Source organism: Ornithorhynchus anatinus, chromosome 6, assembly GCF_004115215.2.
Source record: "Ornithorhynchus anatinus isolate Pmale09 chromosome 6, mOrnAna1.pri.v4, whole genome shotgun sequence".
NCBI lineage: Eukaryota > Metazoa > Chordata > Mammalia > Monotremata > Ornithorhynchidae > Ornithorhynchus > Ornithorhynchus anatinus.
In genome coordinates, this window is record NC_041733.1 from 42,860,601 (window position 1) to 42,873,149 (window position 12,549).

Consider the following 12,549-nt stretch of genomic DNA (forward strand, 5'->3'; position numbering starts at 1 on the left):
CGGGTCAAGGTATAATGGACATTTAATTTCCTAATCTTAATTTTCACTTTTACCGTAAAAGCGAATAAGAACTTGCCTAGCTGTGAAGGAAAGATTGCTGATAACTCTATTCTTACTGTATTGAGAAGCAGCATGGCTTAGTGAAAAGAGCACAGGTTTGGGAGTTAGAGGATGTGAGTTTTAATCCCGGCTCCTCTGCTCGTCTGTTGTGTGGCCTTGGGCAAGCCACTTAACTTCTCTGTGCCTCAGCTACCTTATCCGTGAAATGGGTATTAAGATTGTGAGCCCCACGTGAGACAAACAGATTACCTTGTATCTACCCCAGTGCTTAGAACAGTGCTTGGCACGTAGTAAGCGCTTCACCAATATCATAATTGTCATCATCGTTGTTATTATTACTAGCCAGAGACTTCCTTGGGGAAGACTAGATTGGCCCAGTTCATAGGAACTGCTTGATTATCTGTGTTTATCTGCAAAGTTTGCTGATGGTGTTAAAGGTGTAAATATTCCCTCGTTCCGAATCTCTCCTTAACCAACTTTCAAAGATGTCGGTGTTACTTTAGGGATGATATTTCTGCACGAAGCGGCTACATCTGCTATGGACATAGGAAAACGAAAGAGTAAGCCGAGTAACCTTGCGTTTCTCAGAATTAAATGACTTGCCTTGGATTGACGCTATATTTTTGTCAGTTGAATTTAGCCTTGGCTCATATATGGTATTCAGGAAGAGCTTTAATCTTTTCATAATAGTCAAAGGGCAAAGAAATGAAGTTATTTGGACGTCATAGAACTTGGTTTGTGTCTGAGTTGTTGATCCACAGGTCATTTCGCTGTAAACTTCAAGAATTCAGAGCCTACTAATTTGGAAACTGCAATGATTTGAAGTGGAATTTAGTTGTACAGTACTGTAAAGGGTTCCTAGTGTAACTATTGTAAAAAAAACAACCAGAGAAAATGGCCACTGCAGCAAAGGAGGCATGAATAAGAAAGGTCCCTAATTATAATAATAATAATGATTGTGGTCTTTAAACGCTCTGTGCCCAGCCTCTTACTAAGCGCTGGGATAGATGAAAGGTTATGGTGTCCGTCCCCTGTCCCACATGGGCTCGTAGTTGAAAAGGGTAGAAGAACAAGTTATTGACTTGTTCTGAAATCTCTATAAGTAGTTTTTTTAATTTTTTTTTTTTTAAAAAAACAGCCGGTACGATGTCAGTGGCCCAAGTACTTAGTAGGCATATTAAACACTGCCCGGGATTTCAAAAACCTTGTGATTTTCTCCATAGTACCACATCTGATTTTGCCTTTTGTTTCAATTATTTATTCATGTATATTAATGCCTGCCCCCCCCCCCCCCCAGCAAACTGTGAGCTCACTGGGGGCAGGGAAACTGTTTATTGTTATATACAGTATATATTGTTATATTGTACAGTAAGAGTGCTCAATAAATACGACCGAATGAATGAACTAACTTTTTGTTTCTTTACAGTAATGGGCGTGGTTGGTATCGGGCTCGTAGTCATATTCTTCAGTTGGTTGCTCTCTGTCTTCAGATCTAAGTACCACGGCTATCCATACAGGTACGACTTGTGCTTATTAATCCTTAGCTCCAAACCCCGGGGACCACAACAGTTACTCTGGTCCTAGTGCGTTGTTTGTTTTTCTCTGATTATTCCACGTTTCGGGAACCAGATTCCTTCTGCGGTGACTCATTGCTTACGTAAGCTTTTCGATTAACGGGATCCAGGAAATCTGATCGCTTTCCTTCATGCAAAAATTAATCGTAATTAGTAGTAGTTTTTGAGTGAGTAGCATTTGGGACTTTCCCCTCTGTAAGGAACTCTCTCTAGGGAACGGATAAACAGTAGAGGAGAGTGATTTATAATTTCTGGATTTGGTGAATAGGCATTCTTTTTTACCCAAAGCATTGTAGACTTAGCCCACCTGTAACATGGGTGCGTTCTTGTGAAATAATAATGATGATGATAACTATGGTATTTGTTAAGCTCTTACTTTGTGCCAGTCCCTGTACTTAGCACTAGGGTAGATATAAGATAGTCGGGTTGGACACGGTCTCTCTCCCATTGTCTTAATTTCCGTTTTACAGATGAGGTAACTAAGTCATAGAGAAATCAAGTGATTTGTCCAGTGTCTTCCAGAAGACAAGTGGCGGAGCCGGGATTAAAACCAGGCTCTATCACGAGGCTACGCTGCTTCTCCGTTAATGGCCTCTGTTAATGAGATATTAGACCTGTCAGGATAAAATGTTTTCGTCTCCTGCCATCCTGTTGAGCCCGTGTTACATCGATGGGCTCGCTGTGTGTCCGGCACCGCAACGCATGGTTCCGCTGTCTTCCGTTCCCACATTGCCCTGCAACCCGGCGGTCGGGAGTCGTCGGAAAAATGTTCCCTGATTGTGCCCGGTGGATTCCAGTTTAAAATGTGTAGTGAATGCCCCGTCCTCCGGAAGAGTTGTTGGAGAGGCGTAAAACCATAGAAATGCAGGAACCTCCATCAGCTGTTATTATTGAGGATGGAAGATCCGGCTTTATTTTCCAGTGCCGACCCACCCATTCATTGTATGGCACCCATTCAAGATGGTATTGAAAGTGCTTTCTACGTGCCAGGCGTTGTTCTGAGGCTGCGGCAGATACAAACTAATCAGGCTGGACACAGCGCCTGCCCCCTATGGGGCTCACAGCCTTAATCCCCATTTTACAGTCGAAGGAACTGAGGTAGAGAGGAGCTGAGCGACTTGCCCAAGGTCACACAGCAGACAAGTGGCGGAGCGGGGATTAGACCCCGGGTCCTCCTGACTCCCAAGTCTGTGCTCACAAGCTGCTCGCCCGCCTGGTTTCTTGGAACCAGGAATGCCTGGCTTCCTGCAGAACATCGAGCATCATTAAATGGAGCCATTTTCTCCAACTTTCTATTGTTTTCCCACCTCATGGTCATTTCTCCACGGCACATCTGAAATTTATTTATGTTAAAATCTGCAGCCTGCTGTAGACCGTAAGCTCATTGTGAGTAGGGAATGTGTCTACCAACTCTGTTGTACTGCACTCTTCCAAGCTCTGAGTACAATAAATAGAATCGATTGGTTTGCTTTTAAGGGTTGAAGGGACATTCTGAAGTCTTGAAATTAGTGTCCCTCCCACCCTTGTGGTTCCTAACTTCTCTCATTCTCCGTCTTCCCGTTTCGGTAGCGTACCCTCGGCTGAGGCTTCCTCCCCTAAAGCAGACTGACTTAGAGTTACCCCCTCCACCTGCGCTGCCTCGACGATGACCTCAGCTTTCGCTATTGAATTCTGGAGTTTTAAATCGATTCCCACAAGCTCTCGAGCCCTCTTCGATTTGCTCGCGAGCATTAGTAACCTCCCACAGGACCCACAGAGGCTAATGTGGATATGTCTGTGTGTTTCAGCTTTCTAATGAGTTAAACCAGATTCCAGAGGCGCCCAGACCCTGAAGCACAGCATCTTGGAAAATGTGTGTGTGTTTTGGAACAGAAGAGCTCCGACTTGTGTGGTTCAACCTACCCCTCTCACAGAGGATAGCGACAGTTAAGCATTGAACCAAAGAAGATGCGTATGGCCATATTGTCAACCAGCAACCCGCTGTCCACTCTGAATCCGTGGAGTATTAAGATGCATCCCTCCGCTTCCATTTTCCATCTCCTCCCCCTCCTCGCAAGCGACACAGAATGTTCAACTTGGTGAAAATCTGAATAGAAATGGATCGCTGATATCCTTAGAATACGTCTTTAAAGCTAATTAGGAGATGCTTAAACTTTCTCCTGTTCACCCTTGGGTCCCCTGATGCAATATTTTTTCCACTCCAGGATGAGAGGCTCTCGTGCTGAATCCTCTTTCCCCACCCCTGGAAACTGCAGGGATTTTTGCTAGATTTCCAGTCAGCTTCCCCATCCTTTCAAGGTTGTCGATGTCCTTAAACATCTCCGCTTCAGACGGAAAAAAACAGATGGACAGTGGGCAATCTTGCAGGCAGCTCAGGTTCTGAAAGCACACTTTTGATATTTAGAGACCAAGGTTCTCTACTGATCTTTCTTCTTAAGCTCTTGGACAAAAAAACTACAGTGCCATTCTACTCTGTAGCTAGAATCATAAAGTCTTCCCAAGGCATAGAACTGTGTTTTTCTTAAGTGGGTTTGACTGGCCACATATGTATTTAGAAAGCTTCCCGATAAATTCCTTTTCTCCCCGTTCTTTTTTGTTGGAAGGTTGCTTCTTCACAGTTTGGGAATATAATGGAGGGTTGCTTTCCTCCTGACCGGCCCTCAGGAGGAGGCGTGAGAGGGCTTGAGTTGGCTGGAGTCCCCCAGCTGGAAATATTCCCGTCTCAAACCTCTGTAGCCCAGGAGAAGCTGAAGCAGTCAGGACCAACTTAGTTGCTCCTGGTTGGGTCTTGGTGGGCTTAAACACACATGCAGAAACAAGTTGGATCCCAAAATGTGTGGTTCATTTAAGTTATTGCTTAGCAGCTCTCTTTGCTCACTTAGGGAGCAAGGGTAGAAAACCCTAGGGTTTTTGCTCTGTCCTCACTTTTTTTTTTTCCGGCCGTGGAAATGCCACAAATGAGAGCCGACTCAGTTATGCTAAAAGAAAGCAATGTCCAAATATACTTTTTTTTTCTTTTGGCCTTTCTGCTCTCCCTTGAGGATTTGATTTCCGTAATATGGAAGTTTAACTTTCTCCGTGGTCGGGGAAAGTCACCCACAAATGCAGGTAGTTTATACGAGGGAGAAGGAACCTGTTTTCCTATTCAAAAAGGTAAAAAAAAAATCCAAAAAACCCTCGATTTTGTAGAAAAAGCAGTGACCACAGTGCCTCCTCTTTCACCGCGTCTTGCCTTCTGCCGCCTACTGTCTTTAACCTCCACCTAATGGAGAGTTGTCCTGAATCGAATCTTGGGGAAGGAGATGGGTGTGGCGGCCCCAGGTTGGAACGTCGACCGATTTTTCTCTTCGCCATCAGTAAGGGTGCCTCCTTCTCGTCGCCGTTTGCTCCCGTCTCAGCTTCCGGGCAGGATTCCCAAAGGCGAATCGTGTAAGACGCCTGCCGGCCTGGGCGAAACCGACGCCTCTGCATCCGTTCGGCTGGGGATGTTTTGCCGTAAAGAATAAGACGGCGAGAACTTTCTCTCTTGTTTCGGCTTCTTCATCTCGAAGTCTTCTTTCATACGGAGGAGGGGCAGCCTTTAAGCTGAACAGTCTGTGAAAAATAGATCCTGCCACCTGGAAAACAGCGTGTTATTTTTATGCAACTTTTGAAGTGAAGTGCCTTAACTAGACTAATGTACTTTTCCATCCGTGATTTGATTGTCACCTGTTGAGGGTTTTTTTTTTTAAATAATCAATACTGTTCCGAGTGACCAACTCTAGCGGTAGAGAGAATTGATTTCTGGACAACTTTTCAATAAACTGTTTTTCAGTCTGAATCATAAGCTTAATGTGGTTGGTTGTTTTTTTTTAATGGTCTAAAGTGAGAACACGGCAGTGAGAAATTCAGCCTTAAGGTTGTGGAATTTTCCAGGTTTGAAATTTGAAATTCTAATCAGTAACTTGCTCGTCATTTAACTGCGGTGAACATATTGGTTTACAAGCTACCGTTTCCTAGTCAAGTCGTACCCAAAAAACAGCTGGGAAATCAGTTCTCCGTCTTCTCCCCTCCGTTCCATCCCAATTACTTTTCCAACATAATGTGATTACTTTAATATATCCTAGAAATGTAAGCCAGTGTGGCATCAGTGAAAAAAAAAAGGCTTGGGCCAGGGAGTCAGAGTACCTGGGTTCTAACCCTGGCTCCACCACTTGCCCGCTGTGTGACCTTGTACAAGTCACAACTTCTCTGTGCTTCAGTTTCATCCACTGTAAAATGGGGATTCGATGCCTGTTCTCCCTTCTACTTAAACTGTGAACCTCACGTAGGACAAGGGAGTGTGTCCGACCTAAGCGACTCGTATCTACCCCAGAGCTTGAGGCGTAGAAAGCACTTAACAAATAATACAATCACTGTTATTACTATGACATTATTATTATTATTATCCCCATAGAACAGTTCCAGTCTTGAAAGTCATGGTGATGGTGGTTTTAATAATAATCGTAATAACTGTGGTATTTAAGCGCTCCTTATGCCATGCTCTGTACTAACCGCTGGGATAGGTACGAGATCATCAGGTCGGACAAAGGTCCACGGTGAAGTGAGAGGGGAGAAAAGGAATTCCCATTTTACAGGGGAGGAAACTGAGGCATATACAAGCAACTGGATAGGTCGGGTCACAGCAGCAAGGGGCAGAGGTGGGATTTAGTTGGAGGTGACCACGTGGGCTTATTGTTATAATGTACTCTCCCAAGTGCTTAGTACAGTGCACAGAGTAAGCGCTCAATAAAATATGATTGAATGGATGAACTGATCTGGGAGGAACACTGTGGGTCCGCAAGATGCATAATGAATTGGTTCTCGTTCCCTTCCTTGCTCCACACCGCTCTTAGTCCCTTCCTTTACCTCCCTTCCTGATTTTCTGGGCAATGATGAGACAAAGGAGAGGTAACGGTTGAGAATAAAGACAAGGGGGGGGCAGAATGGAGACAAGCTTCAGGAAGAAGAGATGGGGGAGAAATGTGACCAGGATTGATTGAATTAACGATCCCCACTCTCAACACAACTGGGAATAATTATATTTGTTAAGCGCTCACTATGTGTAAAGCACTCTTCTAAGCACTGGGGAAGATTCACGACGATCAGGTCGGACTGGATCTCTGTCCCGCACGGGGCTCACGATGTAGGAGGGGAAACAGGTTAGTGAATCCCCATTTTAGAGATGAGGGGAGTGAGGCCCTGAGAAGTGAAGTGACTTGCCCGAGGTCCACAGCAGGCACGTGGCGGAGCTGGGATTAGAACCCGGGTCTTCTGACTCCCCAGGCCCGTGATCGCAGGACAGAACTTGGACCGGACATCGATTAGACTGTGAGCCCATCAGTGGGCAGGGACTGTCTATCTGTTGCTGAGTTGTCCATTCCGAGCGCTTAGTACAGTGCTCTGCACAGAGTAAGCGCTCAACAAATACTATTGAATGAGTGAATCGGGGAGCGGGAGAGAGTGAGAAGAACTCGGGATAAGCGCGGACTGTCGACAGTTTGTCCACAGAGACATTTCCCACGTCGGCGGGAGCGGAACTCCGGTATTCCCAGGAGGCCGCGGCGTCTGGCGATCTCACCCCAGGCAGACGGAGCTGAAGTTCCGGGACTGTCCCGACCAGGTGAACCCTTGACCTAGATTCTGGCGGTGAATATTGATATTGATGAATCTGTTGAGAATTTTGCGACCAGGCATTGAAATGTGTTGATGAGCAACTCTTTGATGTTTGAATTTTTTGACAATCTGTTCCCTAGCAAATGGGGTCTATTCTATAGCCTCGTTTCTCAAACTGTGCATCGGGAAGCAGCGTGGCCTAACGGATAGTGCACGGGCCTGGGATTCAGAAGGACCTGGTTTCTAATCCAGCTTCTCTACTTGCCTGCGGTGTGACCTTGGGCAAGTCACTTCACTTCTCTCTGCCTCAGTTACCTCATCTGTAAAGTGGGGATTGAGACTGTGAGCCCCGTGTGGCTTGATGAACTTGTATCTACCCTAGCGTTTAGAACAGTGCTTGGCACATAGTAAATGCTTAACAAGTACCATTATTATTGTTATTCTCTGTACTTCAGTTTCCTCATCTGTAAAATGGGAATTAAGATCGTGATCCCCACTGTGGGACAGGGTCCGCATTCAACCCGAATTGCTTGTATCCACCCCAGGGCTTAGTACAGTGCCTGGCACATAGTAAGCGCTTCTAGACTGCGAGCCCATTGTTGGGTAGGGATTGTCTCTATCTGTTGCCAAATTTCACCTTCCAAGTGCTTAGTACAGTGTTCTGCACACAGTAAGCGCTCGATAAATACGATTGAATGAATGAACGAAATATCACCATTATTATTATTACTATTTTTAACACTCCCGGAGGGGAGCCCGAAGCACCCCTTAAGGGCAGCGGCAAAAAACAGGAACGGGGTTAACTCGGCCTCCACCTTCTGGGTCCATCCCCTCCTCACCGCCCCCTCAGCCTAAAAATCTGCTGCAATGCCAAGAAGGCAACAAATGAACACCTTTTTTAGGGTGGGCAAAGTGGAGCTTGCGGGTAGAAAAGTTGGAAAACCAGGCCTCAAAGAAAGGCGATGTACAAAGTGATTGCGGACGCAAAGAAGCAATGTGGCCTAGTGGATAGAGCCCGGGTCTGGGAGCCCGAAGGCTCTGGGTCCTAATCCCGGCTCTGCCACTTGTCTGCTGGGTGACCTTGGGCAAGTCACTTTGCTTCTCTGTCCCTCAGTTACCTCATCTGTAAAAATGGGATTAAGACTGTAGAGTCCCATATGGGACAGGGACTGCAACCGATCTGATTACCTTATATCTACTCCAGTGATTAGAACAGTGTTTGGCACCTAGTAAACACTTAACAAATGCTAATGTTATTATTGTTATTATATTGGTTTACAGAAAAGTCCAGCAAGAGGAAGAAGATACAGATTTTCCCCGGAGAGCTTCACTGTGAGAAGGTAATGTGAAATACGTTAAAACAACCTAAAAGCAAATCTGATGATCGTCAAATTAATCTGCATTTCCATCCCCTGCTTGGCTTCTGTTTCAACGTGAGTGAAATACCGATTTCAGGTTTTGGTCAACTGCCCACGAAATCTGGCACCGCCATGTGTAGCAGAACTTTATTACGGTTGGATATGGTTTTTATAAAGGCATCGTTGAAAAGAGAAAACGTTCAAGGAATCTGGGAATTGCTTCTCAGTTAATCTGTTTAGAGCCGAGGAGGGGAGGTTGGAATGTCGACTTAGCCTTTCTTCAAACCCGTGTTCTTGCTTTTTCGCTTTTAATAATCCCGGGTAGAGTTTCCAAACGCACCAGAGTAGCAGGCCCAGAAATTCCCACCTAATTCCCTTTGGCTGGGAGGAGCCTGTCTGGACTCCAGGCTTCTATTGTCCTCTGCCAAGCGCTCAGTGCAGGGTTCTGCACACGGTCAGGGCTCAACAGATACGACTGATTTGTAAGGATAAGCAGCTTGGCATAGTAGATAGAGCCCGGCCCTGGGAGTCAGAAGGTCATGGGTTCTAATCCTAGCTCCGCCACTTGTCTGCTGTGTGACCTTGAGCAATTTGCTTCACTTCTCTGTGCCTCAGTTATCTCATCTGTAAAATGGGGATTGAGACTGTGAGCCCCACATGGGACAAGGGACTCTGTCCAACCTGATTTGCTTGTATCCACCCCAGTGCTTAGTACGGTGAACCAGCGTGGCTTAGTGGAAAGAGCGCGGCTTGGGAGTCAGAGGTCACGGGTTCTAATCCCGGCTCCGCCGCTAGTCAGCTGTGTGACCTTGGGCAAGTCACTTAACTTCTCTGTGCCTCAGTTACCTCATCTGTCAAATGGGGATTAAAAAACTGTGAGCCCCACGTGGGACAACCTGATCACCTTGTATCCCCCAGTGCTTAGAACAGTGCTTTGCACATAGTAAGCGCTTAACAAATACCACAATTTATTTTATTTTACAGTGCCTGGCACATAGTAAGCACTTAACAAATATCATTATTATTATTATCATAAAGGGGTTAAGTTTATGATCCACCTCACAAAAATGTGTTCTTCCTCTGTCCCACAAAGATCCCAGTGTTTAGGTGAATCTGGACTTTCTCCATTTAGGAACCCATTTTACTAGCCTGCCTATCTACTCCCTCTGGTTATGATTAAAAAAAAAAATAGATCACATAGTAGAGAGAAGAGTTAAACGCTCAGCTGCTTAATCCACCTAGTAAAGCCCCAAGGGGGAATCTCTCCTTGTTTACCATTCTAGCTGAATTTGTCGCCCCACGTTCAGGATTTTGGAAAGACTTGCTACTTCTTCTCTCGGAGAACCTCGGCCCGAAACAGGCACCCAGAGGAATTTAGAAAGCCGTTTACGCCTGCAGATTAAAGAATATCAAGACAGGCCAGGCAGAGCCTCAGAAGGGATAGAGAGCGAGAAGGGGAGGAACGAAATGGACCCGTGACCTGAGAAAGATGGATGGTGCTGAAACCCTATCCTCCCACCCTCTCTCAGGTTGCCAGGTAGGTTTCAGAAATATCAGAGCGACCGTTGGCAATCCGGCCCCCGAGGCAAGAGTAAGTACATATTGAATAAACCAAGTGATTTTCTTGATGGATTTGGGCAACTTGCCACCTTCCCTAGAGGGGCACAACTGGTAATCTGAGACGAGTGTTCTAAAGTCCCCGCCTGAATAGATGACTGATCCTTCGTGTTCTGAACGCTCAGTCTATATTATCTCCGCCTATTTTAACCGCCAGTGAAAGAAGAAAAAAATGCCTACCGGCCAGCTCGTGGAAAAGGTCTACCAACTCCGTTGTATTGTACTCACACGCTTAGTACAGTGTTCTGAGCAAAGTAGGCGCTCAATAAATACCACTGGTTGGTTGGTTGGTTGGAATGTGACTGAGAGTATTTTAAGTACTGGGGCGTTCTAGGTCCAGATTTAGGGCAGTGGCATTAAGCACATCAGTTTAACATCACCGGACCCCATTTGTACAGAGGAAGTAATGCTGACTTTCAGGTTGGTAATTAAATGGCCTCTGACAGGGAGGAATGAAAACGATGGGTTTGAAAGTTTTAAAATGTAAAAAAGTAATATAATTGTGGGGGTATTAAGCGTGTACTGTGCACCGTACTCAGCACTGGGGTAGATAAGAGATAAGGAGGTCGATAACAGTCAGATAACAATCCCTATCCGAGAAGGGGTGCACCGTCTAATTTGGATGGAGAACCGATAATCTCATTTAACAAAGACTTGCCCAAGGTCACAAAGAAGGCAAGAAATATGAAGAAAAGTGCCCTTTTTTAATTGAATGTTATTACTTCCATGCACTTCTTCACTGCTTTGCCCATTCCTCTCATGAAGGAATACTGGGAGGCAGATTACTTACCCCGACTCTGCCCCTTTGTCTGCTGTGTGACCTTGGGCAAGTCACTGCACTCCTCCGGGCCTCCATTCCCTCATCTGTAAAATGGGGATTGAGACCGTGAGCCCCAAGTGGGACAGGAATGGTGTCCAACTCGATTTACTTATATCCACCCCAGTGCTTAGTACAGTGCCCGGCACTTAGTAAGTGCTTAACGAATCCCACCATTATTAATGTTGTTGTTATTGTTAAAGCGAGGCACTCTGGGCCCAGTACAATAAGGTATTATGCCCCCCAAAGAAAAAGATCCAGAAGAAAAAACAGCCCAGTATGACCGTAAACCTCCCCGATTTGGAATTCAGCACCTTTCAAAGTCATGCTGTGCCCACGTAATGTGTTTAAATGGGGGAAAGCCACATTATTGACTGGAATGTAGGTCAAGTGGGCTGGAAAAGTCAGCACATCTTATTCTGTTGATCACAAACCCATAGTAGAGAAGGAGCATGGCCTAATGGAAAGAGCAGTCAAGGACCTGGGTTCCAAACCCAGCTTTACTTCTGGATCTCAGTTACCTCATCTGTTAAATGGGGCTTAAGAGTGTGAGCCCCATTTGAGACATGTATGTTGTCCAACCCGATTAGCTTTCATCTACTCCAGCACTTAGTACCGTGCCTGGCACATACTAAGTGCTTAACAGAGGCCATTTTTTTTTTTAAAAAAAAGGGTGATAGTGCAAAGGAAATGAACAGTGGCCTGATTAGAAAGTGCAGACAACCAGGCAGGTAAAAGGGATGGACACGTTAATGAGAGTTATCCATCTAAATTTCAGACCAATGATGTTTTAGTTAAAGTGAATAGGAGAAGGGGGCTGGTCTTGAGTTCTTTGTTTTACAAGGGAGTGAATGTGAGGTAGTCAGAAAATCTCAATTTTCTGGAGATGAAAATTTGCATTAACCAATGAAGCAAAATAGGATTCCTCATCTTCCCTCCCAAACCCTATCCTCCCCCTCATTTTGCCATCACTGTCGACGGCACCACCATCTTTCCTGCCGCACAAGCCCATAACCTTGGCGTTATCCTAGACTCCTCTCTCTCATTCAACCCTCATATTCAATCTATCACAAAATTCTCTTGGCGAACCCTTCACAACCTCGCTAAAATCCGTGCTTTCCTCTCCATCCAAAATGCTAACCGCAATCCAAGCACCCACTTAAACTCTCCCACCTTTGTTACTGTATCAGCCTCCTTGCTGGTCTCCCAGCCTCCGTCTCTCTCCGCTCCATACTTCTCTCTGCTATCCTCCTCATTTTTCTACAAAAACATTCAGTCCGCATTCCCCCACTCCTCAAGGGCTTCCAGTGGTTGCCCGTCCACCTCCGCATCCAACAGAAACTCCTCACCGTCGGCTTAAAAGCCGTCCCTCACCTCGCCCCAGCCTACCTCACCCGGCTGCTCTCCTGCCCCAACCCAGCCCGCACAATTTGCTCCTCTAATGCCCACCTTCTCACCGTAGCTCGATCTCTTCTCTCTCGCCGCTGAC

General features: G+C 45.8%; 1 protein-coding gene across 1 annotated transcript in view; it reads left to right on the forward strand.

The window, feature by feature from the left end:
- Positions 1-5,460, forward strand: part of MAGT1 (magnesium transporter 1) — a 28,184-nt gene extending 22,724 nt beyond the window's left edge. The window contains exons 8-10 of the mRNA XM_029067604.2: positions 546-620; positions 1,487-1,577; positions 3,422-5,460. Coding sequence (XP_028923437.1) covers positions 546-620; positions 1,487-1,577; positions 3,422-3,437 — 182 coding nt within the window. The 3' untranslated portion in view covers positions 3,438-5,460. The remainder of the gene's footprint in view (positions 1-545; positions 621-1,486; positions 1,578-3,421) is intronic.
- Positions 5,461-12,549: the final 7,089 nt, after the last annotated feature.